The following is a 21,746-nucleotide window of genomic DNA, read 5'->3' as shown; positions in this document are numbered from 1 at the left end:
ATCCCTCTGACTGCAGCTGTACTGTGAATTGATTTGTGAATATTCTTGTTTGCTTGCAGTGGAAATTATATATGAAATATGAAGAAATTTGGAAGGATATGAGTGACTGTTGAGACAGAATTAATATCTGAATACAATATTGATCTGCTTATATACATATTTGTATTTGTTTTAGCATAAATGATGTAGGAAAAAGGGAGCTGGGGGAATTCACAGTTCTACACGCACTTACTGGATGGATACCAGAAATTATTCCTCTCCAGTAAGTTCCACTTTTATATGCAGTTCCTTCAGCATTGTGTCCCGTATACTTGGTTGATCTGGTGTTTGGGGTGGGATGGGGTGAACAGATACACAGTATGACTCAAAACTTAAAAGCAGTCAAAATCGACTGAATTCTGTGAATTTTTTTAAAAAAACCTTAAAAGATCATAAGTTGATTGTTGCTGGGGTCTTTTTCTTGTCTTCCTTTCTGCCTGCTCGATACTCACTCGCTATTGAATCACTTTATAACTCCTTTAGTGAAATATTACCTTTTAAAATGGTTGTATACATGTTTTATTTGTTGGGTTTGTCTGGTAGTTAATGGTGTCTATAGGATTCTAGCCTAAATTAATTTCAAATTCACACTTACCTGGGAGTTAGACCTGTTGAACTCAGTAGGGCTTTCATCTTGAGCAAACATACATTGGATTGTGCTGTCCAAGGATGTAGGGGGGAAACTATGTTCATCATATCAAATGATCATTTTAAATATCTGATTTTGAAACTGCTTGGTTTAGTGTTTTTTGTTTATGTTATATCTGAATCAGTTTTACAGAGTAATCCTAACCTTCTGATCTGTGCTGCTAGAGAGAGTTAAGATAAGATGATGTCCCTCCACCAGTGGAGGACTCCATTGCTGCCAAAAGTGCAGGGGGTTGAAAGGCTGTTTGCAGCAGTTAGTATAGGGCTCCAAAACATAGCCTTATAGAATCATTAAGAGAGTGGGGCAGGTACAATGCAGAACCAGCCATAGATCCACTAGATGTAAAGCTGCTCTATCCCCTAAGGGGAGTGCCAACATAGAGCCCTTCAACAGTATCAGCCTAGAGCCAGCATTGCAAAAAACATATTGACTGGCTCAAGTGGCAAGACTTGGGCATGTGGCCGTTGTTCCACCACTTTACTCCCCTGGTTGGGGTTGCTTTTGCTTTGTCCCTTACCTTTTGGCAAACTGTTGTGCTTGTCTTCGTTAGTTATTTTCTCAGTACTCTAGGGGGAAAAAATAGGTTGCATTTCTTTTCAAGGAGTGGATACATTCTAGATGACACTAGGTTCCAAGAGTGACTAGAACAGTTCCAGTGATAACCAGACTATTTAAATGGTATAAAATTCAGCATGGTTGCTTGACTTGACTTCTATAGATAAAAAAACAAAAAACTTGAGTAGCATAATGCATATGCAGTAAATAAAGAGCAGACAGAACTACATTTCAAAGCAATGTTTATGTATATTTTAAAGATCTGGATATTTGGATAAAGTTTGGGAATTCTTAAGAGAGACATTGCCAGAATTTAAGTTACCAGAAGAATCCGTTCCTGAACTTAAGATGTCACTTCAAGACACTAAAAAAGATCTGAAATCATCTGACATTAAAAATGATGCTGTACCTACTGTTAAGCCACCAGAGAAGGTAGAGAAACCTGAAAAAACTGCCAAAGGTATGAAATTATAAAGACTGTAAATGATATGCAACAAAGGACACGTTCTGGACAGAGAAACCACATCTTTATTTCTTTGCACTTTTCTGTATAGGTGTCAAATAATCACATTAAACTCTAAGGAGTTACCAGACTTGAAGGTGTTATGTGTATGTGTGAGAGAGAGCTGAGGTTTGATGTAAGGTTGCAATCCAGTGTACAATAAAGTACCTTTAAATCCTATTGAAATCAGTGCAACAGTGTGCTGGATTGAAAATTTAGGACTGCCCTCAGATAACTCAGCACCACTGAACTTAGTGAGACTTGTTGTTGTTGTTTAGTTGTTTAGTCGTGTCCGACTCTTTGTGACCCCATGGACCTGAGCACGCCAGGCACAACTTTTATATGCCTGTTGTCTTTGTCCATGGAGTTTTCTTGGCAGGGATACTGGAGTGGCTTGCCGGTTCCTGCTCCTGGTGGATCACGTTTGGTCAAAACTCTCCACTATGACCTGTCCATCTTGGGTGGCCCTGCATGGCATAACTCATAGCTTCTCTGAGTTATTCAAGCCCCCTCACCACGGCAAGGCAGTGATCCATGAAGGGGCTTACTCACCAGGAAAGCAGGACTTACTTCTGAGTATCTACTGCCACAGTAGATACATTAGGCCTTATTGCTTTCAGTAGACTTAACTGTACACAGGATAGTGATGTGTAAGTCTAGTTGTAAGTACTGATCAAATAGGATACAGAAAAAATATGTAAATATTTTTTAATCAAGTCTTAAATATTATCTGGGGTTTTCTTCTTTAAATGACATAGTTTAGAGCAAAAAACATTTGCACCAATAGCAATTGCATGATTTTTTTATAAAGTAAATAGCAGGAATCACAGGAAGGTAAAGGATCTCTGTGGCCCGTCACATATTCTCTTTTTCTCTCTATATATATACAGTGTATATATACAGTGCACTTTCTAACTGCATGGAATGGGGTCATGTCAGAAACTGTGGAGAGCTCTACTTTTAACACATAGCAGCTTCAACCAGGAGTGTTGTTTTTTCTTAGGTCCTGTGAGCCAGCTGTGCCCTTCCCTGGAGAAGGCTGGCCATCCTCACACATTCCTTAGTTATCTTGAAACTGGATTATTGCAGCAATTTATATAGGGTTGCCTTTGAAAAGTGTCCAGAAACTTCATCTACTGCAAATGGTGGCAGAAAGCATTTTACTTAACCTGATTCTTTAAAAAATCAACTCAAATCATTGGACTCTGCTGCTTCATTGGTTTCCAATTTGTTTCTGAGCGCAATGCAGGTGCTAGCTCTCACCTTTAAAGACCTGAAATGGTTGTAATCCTGCCCATGCCACTTAGATCTTTAGAGGTTCTGCTCCATGACTAAGTGTGGTTGATCAGTATGTAGTCAAGACTTGTGTTGTTGTCATACCTTACCTCTGGAATTCCTTCTCACAAGAAGCCCAGATTAACTTATTATTTTTGGTGAAAACATTTTCCCATGGGCCCAGGCTACTGGGATTTGTAATCTTTTTTATTTCATCCCTACTGTAATTTTTCTACTATAATGTTCTATAATATTTTATAGTTTTGCATAAGCATTATATTTTTATTGTATATGAATAGACTTTATCAATATTGTTGTTAAGTGTCTTAAAGGTTCTTTAGAATGGAAAGTACAGTGTAAAAACACTTTAAATAAGAAAGAAAGGTGACTATTATTTATCCTTTGTGCTTTGTTCTGCTATAAAACCGCTAGGCAGGCCAGTAAGCAGGCATAGTGTTAGTTCTTCTCCAGAGAGACTCATATTATCTGCTCACGAAGCCCCTGCGTTGGCACTCCAGTCTTTGCTGGGGCTTTGCATGCGGGCATCCGTGAAGATCACAGTCTCTGCACTGGTTATTGATTCTCATAGTTGCTAATGGATGGTGCTGGATTATGACCTGAGAGACCAGGGTTCGAATCCCCACTCAGCCATAAAGCTCACTGGGTGATCTTAGGCCAGTCAGCATCTCTTAGCCTAACCTACCTCACAGGGTTGTTGAGAGGATGAAATGGGGAGGAGAAGAACCATTCACACCACCTTGAGCTCCTTGGAAGATAAGGTGGTATATAAATTTAATTAATTAATTAATTAATTAATTAAAATAAAATACGTGGGAAGGTTATAGACAAGATATGAGTGGTGAGCCATTAGTAAAGGTTGCCTTGAACACAGAATCATTATTTATCTTGAACTTAACATTTATCTAAAACAGAGGCATGAATTTTGGTTCACGGTTTTCTGCACTATCCATCCCTTGAGACAAGGACCACTGGGTGTTGTGTGACCATGTATGGTAGTATTCACACATGCATTGTCTTTCTTTGGTAGAGAAGCAAGATCAAAAAGATGTTGGAAAGAAGAGAAGCAAAGATGGTGAAAGGGATAAATTTAGGCCAGGGCCTCATTCTGGACGTGTGTCTTCTGACTTTCAAAATTCTCTCCAGCTGTTTCTTGATGGTAAATTATAATTGTTCCTAGATGTATGTAACAACTGATCTCGACACCGAATACTTTATTGACTTCTGCTCATAATTAAGGATTGTAGGGTTTTCCTCAGCTGAATGAGACTGCAAAAGATCACACCAGTTTGCATGAAACACTAATCTCAAAGGCAGGCAGAAAGTACTTCAGAGTTGGTTTCAGCCTCAGAGAAAGTGTATATTGCCCCACATTCCCTTCTTCTTTTAGGTGGTCTGAAGAAGTTAACCTCTTCAGGTAAACTGCAATCCTGAACACTTTGCTAAAATTTGGGGTTTGTTGTGGGAAAAGCAGGTGGTGGCTGGGAAGGTACATGGAACAATTCACTTGGAGGTTGCTAGTTCCTTCCATGGTTTGGCTAGCTCTTTTTCTGCTCTAAGCACAAGAGGTCACGTAGGGGCAGATCAGTCCCTAGGGGGGAAAAAGTGAATAAAATGTATGCTGTTTAAGTGTAAAGCCCTAACTGATCATGAAACCACTGTTCTGAAGTAGCTCCATTCATCTGTGCCTGAAAGGTTACTTAACTTGAACAAAATTGGTGAAATCAAGTTTCATTTCTTGCCTTCATAGCAACATAGCACCTAACAAGGTCTATAATAGTTATGATAATATTGAGCTATTATCTGTGGCAACATTTCAGGGGGGTTTTGTTACTGTTTTGGAGTTTTTTTATTTTGTATTTTTATCTTGTGACCTGCCCTGAAATCTTTTGATGGGTGGTATATAAATCTAATTAATAATAATATGTAATGGATTCTTTTAATAGGTTCTGCAACACCACTGCAACCACAGATGGTGGTATATGCTTGCTATATGCCTCTTTATGTGTCTGAAAGAAAGATATTTGTCTTAGGGAAAATGGTAAGGCTTTGTTTATTTTGCCTTCAAAATGTGAACTAATAATTGAATAAAAACAGCAAATATATCAACAAAGAACACAAAACATATTTGTGAAAAGGGTTGTTTGTAGACCAATTTTCTGTCTCTGTCCAGCTCAGGTTTGTGGTTAGTTGGTTTTATACCTTAAGTGCTTTGACTTGTTAAAAAGAAACACATGTTTCGTAAACATTCCTTTTTTGAAACTTGGTACAGCAATGTGCAGTTAATTGGAATCCTGGCATGTATATCATTCTTACCATTAACAGGGATATCTTCCCAATGTTACTGGAGACTTTCCATGTAGGTCTAGCCAAGAATAAGTTGCCCATCATAATGAAGGATAATCTAGAAGTAGACAGGGCTGTAATTATGCTAGTGACTGGCCAAGTTTGCCAACAGTCTTTGAGAGAAATTACAGCTCAGTTACAGTGCAATATTTTATTTCCACTCCAAACCTGAGTCTTATTGTTTTTACAGGACTGTGCAGTGGTTCCTATATTCCTCTGTATTCCCCTTCTACCTCCTTGATACTCTGTCTTGGTAACTGTAGGACTGGAGCGCTCAAATGGAGTTTAGGGCTGTTAATGGCCCCACATACAGAGGCAACGCGGTGCTCTCTGTCCTAGAACAATTATGGTAGTCAGAAATTACATAATTGTGCCAAAATTAGTTTCCTCTTGATATTTTTATGTGTAACACAGCCTCCATTGTGCATTTTATTCCTCTTTCTTTTGCAGGCTGATTCATCTGAGCAGTTGCGGCAATATGGTCTTTCCCACATATACAGTCACCCTGCACTGCTAACCAGAACAAGGTCGGGTCCCCTGGTAGCCCCTCCAAAACCACCACCTATTCCTCGTTGGAAACTTATCCGCCAGAAAAAAGAAACAATTGTGACTGATGAACCCCAAGGTTTGTCTTTCCAGGCTTTGCAGTATAACAATAAGCCAAAATGTAATACTTGTCTCTTGATTTCACCCACACTGCCATTTAGAGGATCAAAAGGATTGATATATGAAAATTCAGGTGCTTTTTACTTTACCTAATAAGTATTATTCTGTGCTTGAAATGAATACTGAAAGTAGTACTATTGTGTGGTTTTTGTTGTGTTTCCCTTGTCTTGGCCACGTTAGAGACATAGGGATATATTGTGTCTTCGGAAAGCAATCTGACCCACAGCAATACACATACATACACAAAATATAGTATAGGACACTTCTCTGGTTTGGCACAGAAACTTGCAATGTGGAAAGTGTTATCATATTGATGGGAGGAATGTTGACTTTTTATTTGTTTGGGCCAGACTAATGAGAAAAGAGAGTGGCAGAGAAGAATATACTATCATATTATGCCTCCCTCAAGCTCCTAATAGTCAACATCTGTCTTTGAAGCTTTACAGCTGTGGCAGAAGCAGCTGGAGGACTCTAGGCATCTGAGCCTCTTTTCCTGCCCACAGGGCAAGACTGCTGCTGGTGGGCTGACCCCAAAGGGGTGACATGAAAGGGGATCACCCAGTTTGGGTCCTTGTTTTGGTACTGTCACGAAGGTGAGGCTGATGTTCTTTACAGCATTAAGAATATTTTTTTCTTGTTAAATCTGTGCTGTTAACATTTTAACATAAACCTGCTAACCATGTTTGTCTGTGTGCACATTCCTGAATGAAAGGCAGTCTAATTGTATACAACCTGCAGATACTATTCGCTGGATTCAGGTTGTTATTTTTCAATGGGAGTCTTTTTTTGTCGAGGGTTTCTTAAACTATGAAGAACTCCTGTTTTTGTTCTTTACCTTCCAGAACCTGTCATTAAAAAGCCAGAACAATTCATTGAACTTGCTAGCCCGTTTCTGAGCTATAGACTTTCTCCAATACCAATACCAAGAGACACGTAAGTATATGAACCAGTGGGCTTCAGTGAATTATATTTGGAAACCTACAATCAAGCGTTATATAAAATTTAATAAATAATGATATTTTGTGCAATAAAGGTGAATTCAACAACAATTTAACGCTACAAACTATTAAAGGGGTATGTTTATCAATAGAGGAAGAAAGGGAGGAAAGGAGGGGAAATGTGCCACAAGTGATTTGTATTCATAGAAGTTCATGGTAATGCTGTAATTTAAAAAAACCTGAACTTCAAAAATCCCATTAGACATATATAACTTCCTATATGTCCAAAAGACAATATGTTGGAATCAGACTTGCATTCATGTTAGAGGAAGGAGAGGCACTTTTCTCAGATTCTTTTCCACCCCCCGAAAAACTGAACCAGAGGATTTGGAGATTCCCTAGAGCAGCATGAGAGGCAGCATGCATGTGCGAGGGGGGTGGGCTACATAAGCAATTGGAGATGATGACGAGGATTTCATTTCTAATGTGTATTTCCCCGAAGGTCCCAGGGCAGGTTGCAAAAAATTAAATACAACATTAAAAACAGATTTAAAAACAAAAAAGACAATCACAAAAAATAACTACCAGAAATGATGGCTTACAATTTATGCTTCAAAAATGCAATAGATGGTAATCAACACGATGCCCTTGTTTTCTCCCAGGCAGTGGTTTTAGCCAGGAGACAAGGTTCTTGCCCAAGTGGTAGCATATGCTGGACCAGGCTTCCTCAAACTACTACAATTCCCATCATCCCTGACCACTGGTCCTGCTAGCTAGGGATCATGGGAGTTGTAGGCCAAAACATCTGGAGGGCCGAGTTTGAGGAAGCCTGTGCTAGACCCAAATTCCAGGGACTCATTGTCACATATTATTAGCTCCCATTCAGGAAGCCAGGCCCAGTAAGGCACAGCCAGGAAAATGTAGGCCTAGATCAGTCATCCCCAAACTTGGCCCTCCAGATGTTTTGGGACTACAGTTCCCATCACCCTGACCACTGGTCCTGTTAGCTAGGGATGATAGGAGTTATCCCAAAGCATCTGGATGAGGCAAACCGGCAAGGTTGTTAGATAAGTAGCACCATGGATAGCTCCTAGTAGCACCTAGGTTGGCAGTGAGACAAGGAAAGCTTGAATGTAGCTCCAATAAACAATGAACCCAGACTAAGCCTAAAACAGGCCTCCCACTTCCTTGGAACAGCTAGCCCAGCCTCTGGTAAACAGAGCCTCTGCTCTTAAAAAAAGTCTACCTTCTTTTATAGAACAGGTACCATGATTAGAAGCTTCATTGGTAAATCTCACCTCCTCAAAGTGCAAGGAAGTGTTTTTGATTCCTGAACTTAAATTAATTTTCCTTGAATATTCCCTATTTTCCAGTAGGACTTCTTTTTATGGTAACTGCTAATGGAGTAGAGTTACTCAGCTGGACATTTTAATATATACATTTTATTTAGAGATGAATGTTAATTTATCTGTGTTTTATTTAGCCATTTCCCACCTTCTACATTCAAAAAAGGATCTCTTCCAGCATCCAGTCTTCCTGCTGTCACTGAAAATGATGAAAGCATAATTGACTCTTCTGGAGATTCAAATTTAACAAGTACAGAAGAAATTTCTCAGGTGAAGATTTTACCCTGCATGGGTTGTTCTCCATTCATGCTAAAAATTGTGTACACTACTTCCTGTATGATCAGTTTTTTGAAAAAAGAAAAATGTTGCTGAGCTTTTTCTCTTTGCATTTGAATAAATCAGAAGACTGTGATTCATCTGAAGTTTGTAGTAAAAAAGTGATGTTCACAAATCATTCTAGATCAGTCCTGAACAACTTGCCAAGCAAGCACAACTCAGCCTACCAGCCACGCATGTATAACCTGTTGGGGTTTGAAATTGGCCCTGTTTTTTTGCAGTCCCAGGTAGGCAGCAAAAACAGGATTCTTATCAAGCACAAAATGCTGCTGGGCTGCATTTAATGTGACTAGTGGCAGGTTGTACAAACCTCTGTCCCATTCACCAGTGTCTCCCAAGTCCCATGAGAGGCTTTAAGGGGCTGTGTGGATAAGTTGGGAAATTCAGCTTCCACCATCCCTCTTCTGGGAGCTGTACAGTCAAACCTTGGAAGCCGAACGCCTTGGCACTCGTATGTTTTGGCTCCCAAACACCACAAACCCGGAAGTGAGTGTTCTGGCTTGTGAACATTCTTTGGAAGCCAAACATCCAGTGTGGCTTCTGATTGGCTGCAAGAAGCTCCTACAGCCAATCGGAAGCCACACCTTGGTTGCCGAACGTTTTGAAAGTTAAACAGGCTTCCAGAATGGATTCCGGTTGGCTTCCAAGCTATGACTGTACTCTGGATTTCAGATTCTATCATTTTATAACCTTTATTGAGCATATTGTAACATGGAGGAGACAATTTGTAAAAATGCAGAAATATTCCATTAAATTGGACTCCCAGTACTATATTGATCTGAGAGCAGAACAGTTGTCCTAGAATGGAATTGGTGGGCATGATCCTAAATCTGCCACCATGCATAGAGGCAATTTGGCAGTAGAGGCCTGAGCATAGTTCTGATTTAAGAGTTGTCCCTAGGGACAAGAACAGAGTTGTTTTAAGCATTCAGTTATTGCCTCACATCCTGCAGTGAAGCCAACATTAGCATGCATGTGTGCATGTGCGCACACAGTCTCATGGAAATGAGTGTGTAGTGAGGTTTGCCAGACTGTGGACGTTTGCTACAGATAACTAGCTTTCTATGACACTTCTAATTTATGACACATTTAATTTATTTTCCTTTTTGCTATTTTGTCAGTATTGTTCTAAACAAAGTTTTCCCCACTCTGCAGGAATCTACTTTAGCTGCACCACATACTGTGGAAGGATCCACCAGAGGTAAATAATAGGATTGTGAATAATGAATGCTATATTTAATAGGAAAATGTTTATTTATTCATTCAGTTATTTAGTTATAAATGAAGTAAAAATTCTATAAATAGCTAGTTCCAAGGTGTGTTACAATGCAAAATTATAGGGGGAGAACAGCATTGAAAACTTGCCAGAGAAATAAGCAGTTGGTAAAAAGGAATTTCTGATATTTCATCACATTAAACTAGTATTTTCCTCCAATAATTTTGGACTATAGCTGACATAATCTCTGACCATTGACTTTGCTTACAGGGGGTGATAGGATTGTAGTCCAATACATTTAAAGAGCATCAGTTTGGGGGAAACTATGCTAAACCATGGTTTGGTTTACATGTGAACCAATCCTGTGTCACACTCCCAAATGCTAAAGCTCTGTGTTCTCTGTGTTCTACCGTATTTTTCGCTCTATAACACGCACCTGACCATAACACGCACATCGCTTTTAGAGGAGGAAAACAAGGGGGGGGGGAATTCTGAATGAAACAGTGGATGTATCATTTTTGTGCCTCATGCTGTGGCCACAGACATGTGATCTGATGGTGAGTTTGGGGTAGCCCAATGCAAAAATCCTGAGAATCCCTGTGGATCTGTGCTTTGTAACCAAGTTTTTGCACCATTGTGGCCCCAGGCAACAGTGGGTGCGTGATTTTTTTGGTGCAGGCTGTAGCCATGGACATGCTATGTGATCTGATGGTGAATTTGGGGTGACCCAATGCAAAGATCCTGAGGATCCACGTGGATCCATGCTTTGTAACCACGTTTTTGCACCATTGCAGCCCCAGGCAACAGTGGGTGCGTGATTTTTTTGGTGCGGGCTGTAGCCATGGACATGTAATGTGATCTGATGGTGAATTTGCGGTGGCCCAATGCAAAGATCCTGAGGATCCATGTGGATCCATGCTTTGTAACCACATTTTAAGTGGGGAGGGAAGAAAAAACACAGAAGGGACAAGGAGCATGAGAGGGGTGTGCAGAGAAGCAGATGGTTAAGAATGCAGGAGAGGGGTTTAATGGGAGGGAGGAAAGGAAGGCAAAAGTTTTCCCACACACACACACCCAAGCCAGCCCTCTCTCTCTCTCTCCCACCTGCATGTTTTCCGGCTGCCTGCGAGTCCCTAAAATGCTTCCCTGGACGCAGCAGCACCAGAGCATGGAGAGGAATTAGAAGGAAGGAAGCAATTCTTTCCTTTCCCCTCTGCTTGCCTGGAGGGGAGGGGATTTGCCTGCTCTTTGTTCCGTTTGAGCAAACAGGAACCGAAACAGAACAGGGTGGGCAGTAAGACCCTGAGGCAGAATGCAGGAAAGCAACAGCTTCCTCTCTCACGGAGCTCCCTCCTCCCTGACGCGCGCGATTGGATTTTTGCCCGATTTTTGCCCCTGCGCTCCAGCCAGTCGGCTCCAGGGACCACACATTCGCTCAATAACATGCACAGACATTTCCCCTTACTTTTTAGGAGAAAAAAATCTGCGTGTTATAGAGAGAAAAGTACGGTAATCTCTTTTAATGCTTCATGACCTTTGTCAAAACATGCACATAGTACATGAGTGCTTCTCTCTCTCAAAAGAGCATTTGTGTTAATATTTCACATTGTGTTGTTATATAACTACAGAAACATCACATAGCAGTAACCTACTGTAATTAGGGATGGCTGGTTGTTTATTTCTGTTCTGTGTCACTTTTACTTATGTTCACTTATAATTACATTTATTGCATCTCCACGTTAATCTGTATTTGGCGTGTGTGTGTATTAAATAGGCCTTTTCTGTCAAAATCTGCATTTCTTAACTTGCTTTCTCTCAAAATACACATTTAAAAATGTATTTCAATACTTTGAGCCAAAACCTGCAACAAACACTAGTGAATTGCAAAAGTTGGTTAACTAAATTCAGGTTGTCATATTGATCCGGGAAATGTTGTTCAGCTCCCTTCTTATGAGAGTTAGCACAGACTGGCTTCTTGGAGCACAATGCTTCCAGAACTTCAGTTGGGCTTGTCTCTTAAAAACAAATTATTTTAAAATATGGTATATAAGATAGTTTCAAGGATGTGCATTGACAACCCTGTATTCTGCAACTTCCTTACTAGAGATTAGGTAAAACAGAGAAGCATTTGTTGTCAGCATGCTTCAGGGCTAACCTAGAGAGCCCTCTAGAGGTGAAGCATAACCATTATGTTTTCATTTATTCAGTATTTTTGTGAATTGGGTTTAAAGGGTTCACAGCTTCACAACCTTCATTTCAATTCACAGTCTTCAAATAATTTATTTCTTCTTTTTGAAGATGTATGAAATCTTCAATATGCAAGCAATATGTTGGTTTGGGGGTCCTGTTTTAAGTGGTTATGGACAAATCCTCCTTGATTCAGTCATTATTTAGTAGCTGTTTGGTGCATATTCAAAAAAATGCTTCTCTGCTTTTGAGAATTCTCTTCTGACGTATTGATAGTTCATCTGTGCTTATGTTGCTGGACAAACATGCCCTTCCCAGCCTTGTACCTTTCAGATGTTTTGTACAGTGTGGCTGGCTGGGACTGATTGGAGTTGTATTCCAAAATATCGGAAGGGCACCAGGTTAAAGAAGGCTGCTTTACTGTGCTGCTTTCTGGGAGTTAGAAATTCAATCTCTCTCCTTTCTTTACCTTTTTAAGAGAAGAAAGAATAGTTCATTGCATTTATCTTCAAAGCATTTGCCTTTGTGGTGCATGCAGCTTCACAGCAATCAGTGAGGATTTAGTTACGTGTATACATATACAGTATTGCTAAGTTGCTTTCTGATAAATTACTAGGATAATTTTGCCCTGTTTATGTTTCTCAACTTTACCAGTAGAATATAGTCTTTCATTTCTGAGTGTAAACTTAAGGACATTTTTCCCCCCTTATCTGTGCAGGGGAATCGACTGAAAAAATAAGTAGTGAAGCAGCTCCAATGCCAGAATCAACAGAACCTGCTAATAACCAGTTAGGAAATAAATCTCAGGAAGAGATTGAATCCGAAAAGAGCCCCATCTCCAAGGAAATTTGGATGGACTATGAAGATTTCTGTGTTAGTTTTCAGTAAGGCATGCTTTTATTATTGTTACAGAAGCTATATCTTCTTTTGTGGACTTTTGCAAATTATCCTTCAGATTTGTGTAGGTGACTCATGGCTGCTACACAAAAGGCATCCTCAGTCCCTGTGGTACATACTAGAAATTCAGCATATTTTCTTATAAATCTGCCATCTGATTATTTCTAGCAAATTATGCTGTATTTTCTTTAAGACAATGGATGGTGGCCAGTGGTGGCCACCACTAGGAGAATGGACTTCTACTGGTGTGACAGAACTTTCCCTTCCTTTCCTTCCCATTGCAGTCCCCTGCATACATTCAAAAGCTGTTCTTGATGGTTCAAGGACCCCCTGGAGTAGATTTGGGGAGGACATGATGGCAGAGAAAAAGGGGAAGTCCCATTGTGCAAGCAAAAGTCCACTCATGCAACAATGGATGTTGCCCAGTAAGAGATTTCTGTGATGTCTGATAACCTTCTTTAATAAATGTAACATCAATTTTCCAGAGTAATTGTCTTCAAAAGCAGTTGCCAAACTCCTAGCATTCCCCCTCCATTGTTACTTAGAGAACAAGCTGCACATACCCAATGGCTAGACCCATAAGGTCACAGGTTTCATCTCAGCCCATAGGTCTGTAGGCCTGTCTGGTTGGTTACAAAAGCACTTTTGCAAGCTCCATTTTCCTTCCCCCACACAGAGCTCTTGGTCCCTTGCAGTTCTTGCCATTCTGCCTCTTGCTGCCCCATCCCTGAAACCAGGTTCTTTGAACTTACTCTATATGCTTTCACATTGGTTTTTGGTTCTATGTCTCCTGGACATAAGAATGACTCACTGGACACATTCTTCTCTCATACATAAATGACTTGAAATGCCAAATATTATTTTATTTATGAAAAACAGTTACGGTGAAATGAAAAAAATGTACAAGTAAAAAAGTCCTTTCACATAACATTTTAGCATTTAGGGAAATCTTAAGCACGTGGTTATATTTTTTACATCAGATTTGATGCTCATAAACATCCTAAATTCAACCTGAACATGATACAGGTGTAATGGAAGAGTTCTGTCATGGCTGCAACCACAACTACCAGTGCAATCCTATGCACATCATTTTAAAAATAAGTCTCATTCAATTCCATGGGGCTTACTGTCAGCAATGGAGTACAGGATTGTAGCCTAAATGAACAATGGAAACTTAGACTTAATTACAACTTGCAGTTCAGAATGGTGACAGATTATTCACATTTTCAATTTCAGAAGCTGTCATGTAATTTGGAAGTTAACTTCTATTGCTAGATGATAATAACATACTGAGTAACTATTCAAAGAATCCTGATGGTTTGTTTCAGTTGTCTTATATTTCAGTAAAATGTGATGCACAGCATGAGGGAGAGGCTTCTGTATAATTAATGCTAAAATAATAATGTTTTCTTTCCTTAGGAATTTGTATGTTTTCCACAAGCCAAATACCTATAGCTACACCTATCAGAAGTCAGACTTTAGAGTAAGTGCACTGACTACATGATTTATTCATCTCTTTGTAAACTATAACGGCATTGTGAATCCCAGTTTTGTATCCATTCTGTAAACATTTGCATTCACCAGTAAAATGTTACTATCTACAAAAACCTACCACAGAAATAATTGATACAAATCCTAAAATATAAATGACAGACATTAAAAACAATGTTATCATGATACTTTGGGATCAGAGATACTGCAGAATTTCAGTTTGGATCTGACAGGGAAACTAGTTCCCTTAGCCTCATTTTGTATAAACACAAGTTCAGATAATTGTATTTTTTAATTTTTCCTGTGCCATCAATTCACTCAGAATACTTTGAAACCTCTTTGTAGTTTGTATAGTATAGTAGGCTAACATATGAGCTGGACAATAACACGAGATATATGATTAACTTTTAATTAAGATCATTGGCTAATTAAAAGGGATACTGCACAAAGGAATACTGATAGTTACATCAGGGTCTTAAAGGTACTTGATAAGTGACTTTTACCTCAGGCCAAATCCCTAAACCTCCACCCCAGTCAAATGCAGCCACAACCCAGTCCAGTTACTTAAGTCAATCTGCCCCTGACCCACCAAATTCCTCTAGTTGCTTAGACAGTTTAGCCAGCTTAAAAAACCTGCTTGTGCAACCTTCCTCTGTTAAGACTTTTACATAGGGCAGCCTCTCAGACCTACTCAGTCACCAGCTCCTTTCTCCTGGTTTTCACCAGATGGAGCATTAAAAACCCACTGGGTATTAATATTCAGGATTCAACTTTCCCCTCTGATTTCCCTGTCTTTCCCCAACTCCTTAACTGACCATTTTTCAACTCCTTTCCTGACTACTGACACCCCCACTCTAGAATTTCTGTACAATCAGAGTCTGCTATCACCCAGTCCAATCAGAATGAATATACATGCTCTAGGTCCTGCCTAATACCTTTTCGAAGTGATCACCTCTCTTCCCTCTCTGAACATGTCACCAAGCAACTACTATTATAGAGGCTTTCAACGTAGTAACAGTATAAAGCCTCAAACTCTGTCACCAAATTTATATTGGGTTGAATCCAGATAAAAGCCTATAGAAACGCAGCTAGCTTACCCCCAGCCATCTCATGGAAGATGCCACTGTCCGGTTTTCTGTGATCTCCCCCCTGCCCATGCCACAGCCTACCCCATTTGACTGGGTCCCCTGATTCTCATTATAAACTTTCTGGGAGCTGGAAGCTGCCAGAGGAATGGGGGTAGGAATATCAACTTATCCCAGTCCACTGCTGTGGAATTTTCTGTGGATCCAAAACATTTTGGAATACAGTGGAATAAAGTTATTATGCATTCAGCCAATTCAAGTACCCCTTGAACCCTAAGGCCTAGAAATTGAGGAGAATTTCATTTGTTCTACATTTTTAAAGCAAGTCACACATTCTGGACCAATACACGGGAAAGAATTCAGTGTTGTACTAAGGTGGTTGTTCTAGCAGGACAAGCATTTCAGTCTGCCAGATGGAATGATTCCCTTTCTCCTCTCACTCTTACTGTTCTGGGATTCTCCAGACCCCCTCAGGGCCAATTTTGGGGGGCAAATGGAGAGGAGACTTGTGTTGTGCTTAAGTATTTTGTGCTAATTACCGTATTTTTCGCCCCATAGGACGCACTTTTCCCCCTCCAAAAATGAAGGGGAAATCTGGGTGCGTCCTGTGGGGCGAATGCAGGCTTTTGCTGAAGCTTGGGGAGCGAGAGGGGTCGGTGCGCACAGACCCCTCTCGCTCTCCAGGCTTCAGGAACACATCCGCAGCCTAGGCAGCCCTGCAGCAGTTCCTGCAGGGCTCCCCAGGCTGCGGATAGCAGCCTGCCGCCGGGCGCGCGGGGCGCCCTGAAGCAGAGCGCCCCTCGCGCCGGGCAGACATCCACAGCGTGGGGAGCCCTGCGGGAGTTGCCGCCATCCTGCTGTTCCCCGACCTGGTTTTGGGGGAGAAATAAAGGAAAACATTTTTTCCTTTATTTCCCCCCCAAAAAACTAGGTGCGTCCTATGGGACGGAGTGTCCTATGGGACGAAAAATACGGTAAGTAAAATCTAGTTGCAGAATTCCTATACCCGTTGCTTCATCATGTTAACTAGCTTTTGTGTCGTCTCTTTTAAAATTTTTAGACCAGTAGTTTACGAAGGGTGCTTATTAAAGATTTCCCCTGATGTACTTCCCATGGACTGAGGCAAACAAAACTGGGCACAGTTATTAGTCCTTCTCTACATAGCTACCAGCAAGAGTCACACACTTCTCCCATCACTTTATGCAGCTACAAATTACCACGTTACCTATGGAGAGATGTATACATGTACAATTTCATCCTCCTACGATAACAGAAGTGGGTCAGGGAAAATCTTTAATGAGCAGCCCTTGTAGGAAGCCATATATAAAATTATTCTTAGGATAAACTTAACTTTTTCAGTAGATTAAAATAGAAGCTAAATGTTATGGGGAAGCAAAATCCAAGGTTTTGCTTGGTGACCTTTCATTCTTAACTTTATATCATACATTGATTTGAAAAACACTGTTTAAAATATAACTGAAATGCTGCCAAATACTAGTCGCTCCAATACTAGATAAATAATAAGCATGGATACTCTTTTTTTCCTTACAGATGGTGGATGACCGTATTGTATATTACTTATCTGTAGATAGTTTGAAGCCTACTGATATCCTGGTTAGCTTTTCTGCATTAGTACACTGGGGGGAATCAGGAGGTAAGATCAGTATCAAATAGATGCAAGTATTGATTCTTGTGATTTTTTTCACAAAGAGGTACTCAAAGATAGAACTCTGTTAGAGCTGCAGTATTTGTGATCTTCTTCTATGTTGACACACAACTTTCTCATTTTACCATGAATGTTTGGTGAAAGTCTTGGATGCAATTAATTGCTCTTAAGCCCAGAGTCTGTGGTAGAACTGCACATGTTATTAACTAACAAATCAAAGTTCAATCAACTTCCATCCTCTTCATAATAATTTGAGGCTGCTTTTATGGTTTGCCGTAATTTGCAATTGAAAACAGCCTCAATGTATATGTCAGAATAAAAATGCCTTACATGCAGCTCTGTTGTTACTGGAGTTCTAGGGTCTGCAGCCCTGCTTGCTCTGTTCACCACCATCCCTACCATTCCCCCTACATTAATCTCCTAGAGCTTCCCAGCCCACACAACTACTAAGCTTTCTATTTTAGGCTTTAAGGAAGGCACATAGTACCCATAGTCCCTTCAGCATTAGTTCAGTGCACACGAGGCTCAGGGAAACCCTTGAAGGACCAGTCTACTCTGTCTCCTATCATTGCCTTGGGTTTGGTTTGTTGTCCACCACAAGAGGCATCTCATTACCTGAGATCTGGAGAGGGTAACATAGCATGTTCCTCACTCCTTGCATATTCAAGATTCTACCTGTTCAAGAAGGTGTAGAAGAGAAACATGTTAGACTGCAGTTCTTTGTTCATGTACCTGAAGTAAGCCTCTTAGTGGTAGGCATATGTAGGTGTCAGGGAACTGCCATCAGCTCAGAGACGAGAGATGGAAGGGCAGTTGTGTTATAGGGAGCCTCCGGAAATCTTGTGAAACAGTTCCCCTTCCAGCGAGGAGGAAACCCACAACTCCAGTGGAGAAGAGGTGCAGGGACCAGGGGATGCTAGGGAGAGCCTCAACACCGAGCCTGAGCAAACCGGAGAGGCAGGAAGTATGCCCTTGCCAGCGCCCAATCTGCGCAGTAGGCTTCGGCGCAGGGAGGGGCAGAAAAGGCTGGGGGTGACGTGACTTTTATGCTGGGGGAGGTACAAAAACCAACCACTCCCAGATTCTGCTAGCGATTGAGGCAGACATGAACTTACGATGCTCTTCACAGTAAATAGTTTGCACCAAGAATAAAGCCTGGAAAAGACAGGTCGGAGTCTTGCCTCGAGCAACCACACCAGCATCTGACAGTAGGATTTGAGTGTTTCATTGTTTCTTAGTAGAACTGCTTACAAATTTTAATTATTTGCTGTCCCTGGCAACTTGACTTAACATGTTATAGGCAGAAAGGAAAAGGCTGATGAGCTTCCTCCTTTCCTTTTGTTTTATTGTCTACTCTGTTGAAAGACTGCCTGCTGATATTTATAAGATATAAATCATGTTCTATGAGGTTTACAAGCAACAAACTACAGGTTACATCTAAGAAGAACTTTCAGAAGACATCTGAAGGTAGCCCTGTATTGGGAAGTTTTTAATGTTTGACATTTTTTTATGTTTTATGCGTTGGAAGCTGCCCAGAGTGGATAGGGCAACTCAGCCAGATGATCAGGGTATAAATAAAATCCTCAGCATATGTAAAGATATTGGAAATGGTTACATTTTGGTGATAATAAAAAAAAAAAAACAAGTTATCTGCACACTTTTATTTTATAGCAAGTGCACAAAAAGAAGGCCATGTTTTGCCCAAGGGATTACTCATGGTTGAAAAATTCTCATGGAAAAATTTGGCGCCAGGACAATTAATCCTAAAGATCCATACATATGCCACTAAAGCTGCTGTGATAAGTCTTCCTGCTGGGTATGTGCCAGTCTGCTACACCCTTTTGATCCAGGAATTAGAGGCATAGCAATAGTGCTTTACAACAGTGCTTTAAATAATTCTTTACACACCTTCCCAGATTTTCTAATCCTCACAGCAATCCTGTAAAATAGGTCAGTGCCATTGTTTCCATGGAGTTACTGAGGCTGAGAAATAAGCATTTATTTTTACGCTACCTCAATATTTAAATAAATAAACACACCTTTATGTTTTATCAAAGCTATTGTCACTTTGTATGTTGTATACCCCCTTGCTGTATGTTTTATGAAAAATACAGTTTTAAATATTTAAATAAATTAATTCATGGTAGGGCTAAGCCTCAGCAGAGGAACTCTCTGTTTTCTAGTGGGCAACAGGACACTTCCAACTGGGATCTTGTTCCTCCCTGTGCTTGCAGACAGGAAATGTTGACATTTTCAAAGAAGTTGCTGTGTGCCTCTCCCTTGGAAAGCCACAATCTGATTTCTTGGTTTCACACAGCTTGTGCTGCCTTTCTGGCCTCTTCTTTCTAATCCATTTGTTATTTTTGTCAGTTTTGTATGTGTGTGTTTTTCTAAGGTGGAGTGTCTTCGTGGTAGTTTCCCTCCCTGGCTGTCATTGTTGTTGTCTCACTAGTCCCTCATCTCTTCTCATGTGCCTTGCTCTGAGCTCAGCTTTATACCAGGCACTCTCTGATTCTCACCTCAGTTTCAGCCACAAGGGAGAGCTCAACTCCCACCTGAGGCATCTGTTCTTGCACAAGGAAGAAGATGGCTATGGTTACTTACTTTGCAAAATAAGCTACATATTTATTTGCTAGTGGGTGGATGAAATGCCAACAAGTCTTAGCACTTTTTCACATATAACTTTTTTTCGAAGTGTACAAACACATGTGGTCCACCAAATAGTCTTAGAGCCTTCTCTTTCCTTTATACATTAAATGTTTTGAGAACCAAGCAATAAATAATGAAAGAGACAAGAGGGTTTTACTTACACTGACTGTTTAGAATTTCTGTTATGTTTTAGTTTCTTTGTTCATTAGTGTGCTTATTTTAAATGTAGGCGCCATGTGTTACTCTTCACTGCGAGCTCTCCTGTAGGGCACCATATCCATCTTTGTAGCATGGTCCCATGTGTGTTTGGTGAAGAGGATATTGTCCTGCCAAATCTTGAAAAGGTATTTGTTACCATAACAACTGGAGCTATATTCCCATTGGGAGAAACAAATGTTCATTGTCAAGTTTTAATTCCTATTGAAGTTAAAGTTTTGTTCGAGAAGTACATAGTCTGTTTCTGAATGGAAAAAATCACAGATCCATAATAATCCTGCAATTTAATTTTAAAATGGGCAGAATCTGGAAGACACTTGCATCATCACAAAATAATGCTAAAACATACAACTGCTTATGCAATTTTGAAATTTGGTTGCAGGCCCCACTGATGGCCAAAGGTAAGTGCCCAGCATTTTTTCTCCAAATCATACAGGGAGAAAATTCTGCAAAATGTCTACAGACTGAGCTCCACGAGGATCTCACCTAGCTCTTCAAAAAAGTAGTTGTGGTTCAATTTCTGCTGGATTTTCTTAGAATCATAGAATCATAGAGTTGGAAGAGACCACAAGGGCCATTGAGTCCAACCCCCTGCCAAGCAGGAAACACCATCTTTCTAGAGGATTTTCTTTGTAGGTTTAACAGAGCTAGCAAATACATTTATACAAGTGGAGTTACAGGGTAAAGTCCTTCTGTTCATGGTTCCAGACATTCTATTCTTTCTCCACTCATCTCCTGCTTTTCTAAGTTTTCCTTTAGCAGATAGATAGCATTCCATACCCACTGAGCATGCTCAGTCTTCATTCAGTAGTTTCCCCCCTTTTGTTTCTTCACTATATTTAGGTTTCTGTGGTTCCTGATCTGATCTACTGTATTGGCCCAAAAATAAGCCACACTTTTTTTCCAACTTCCGATCGTGAACAGTTAAAGTGCGGCTTATATTCGCAACCTTACTGCACCGGCAAAGCAGCATGGCTCCCCCCCCCCCCCCCCGAGAGCAGCCTGGGAGCACGGGGCAATGGCGCCCATCCTGTCCGTGGCTCCCAAGCCTCTCCCAAGCAGCCAGATTTTAAAGGTGCGGCTTATTTGCAAGTGCGGCTTATATTCTGGCCAATACGGTATATTGAATTCATAGATTTTTCAAATGATTCTTTATGTGGAACTCTCTTTCCTCTCCCCAGGGACATTAAAAAAACCCTCATAGTAATTACATATGAATGTAATAGTCACTAGCATAGGTGTAGTGCTTCAGTAATTCCTAATGAATTGACCATGTGCATGTTGTTGAAATAGTGATATATTTTTAATATTTCTGACTAATGGTAGTTTATGTATTTTCTCTTCAGGAAAGCTATCGGTTCATAGAACAAGCCACCACTATCATGAAAGCCATTGGAAATGTGATACTGAATTTTGGAAATGCAGAAAACCTTCCCGCAGCCATAAAGACACTGGAAGCAACACATTGTCCTCCTGGTCTGTGTGCTCCAGGAACAACTAGAGAACACTTTAAGGTAAAAAAACAAGAAGAAGAATCTTATCCTTCTGTTAACATGCAGAATATATTGTGCTTTCCAAATGATTGTTTTCTAGTGCAGCCCATTAGCTGAAACTCCTGATAATGAAAGTTTAGGTTGTCTCCCATGAATTCCTGTAAACATGCTCTTGT

At 40.4% G+C, this 21,746-nt stretch overlaps 1 protein-coding gene across 4 annotated transcripts in view; it reads left to right on the top strand.

The window, feature by feature from the left end:
* ADGB (androglobin) overlaps positions 1–21,746 on the top strand; it is a gene marked incomplete at its 5' end in the record, with an annotated part of 71,349 nt that overhangs the window by 19,300 nt on the left and 30,303 nt on the right. For all 4 annotated transcript variants that reach the window (XM_083434742.1, XM_083434741.1, XM_083434743.1 and 1 more), the window contains 14 exons: positions 176–262; positions 1,504–1,703; positions 4,069–4,197; positions 4,985–5,079; positions 5,835–6,009; positions 6,893–6,983; positions 8,472–8,604; positions 9,826–9,871; positions 12,792–12,957; positions 14,390–14,453; positions 17,098–17,200; positions 18,884–19,028; positions 20,091–20,205; positions 21,424–21,591. In XM_083434742.1, coding sequence (XP_083290868.1) covers positions 176–262; positions 1,504–1,703; positions 4,069–4,197; positions 4,985–5,079; positions 5,835–6,009; positions 6,893–6,983; positions 8,472–8,604; positions 9,826–9,871; positions 12,792–12,957; positions 14,390–14,453; positions 17,098–17,200; positions 18,884–19,028; positions 20,091–20,205; positions 21,424–21,591 — 1,717 coding nt within the window. The remainder of the gene's footprint in view (positions 1–175; positions 263–1,503; positions 1,704–4,068; positions 4,198–4,984; positions 5,080–5,834; positions 6,010–6,892; positions 6,984–8,471; positions 8,605–9,825; positions 9,872–12,791; positions 12,958–14,389; positions 14,454–17,097; positions 17,201–18,883; positions 19,029–20,090; positions 20,206–21,423; positions 21,592–21,746) is intronic.

Source organism: Podarcis tiliguerta, assembly GCF_965153285.1.
Source record: "Podarcis tiliguerta genome assembly, chromosome: 3".
Lineage (NCBI taxonomy): Eukaryota > Metazoa > Chordata > Lepidosauria > Squamata > Lacertidae > Podarcis > Podarcis tiliguerta.
The sequence above is the reverse complement of the archived record's forward strand: the minus strand, read 5'-3'. Positions and strand labels throughout refer to the sequence as shown.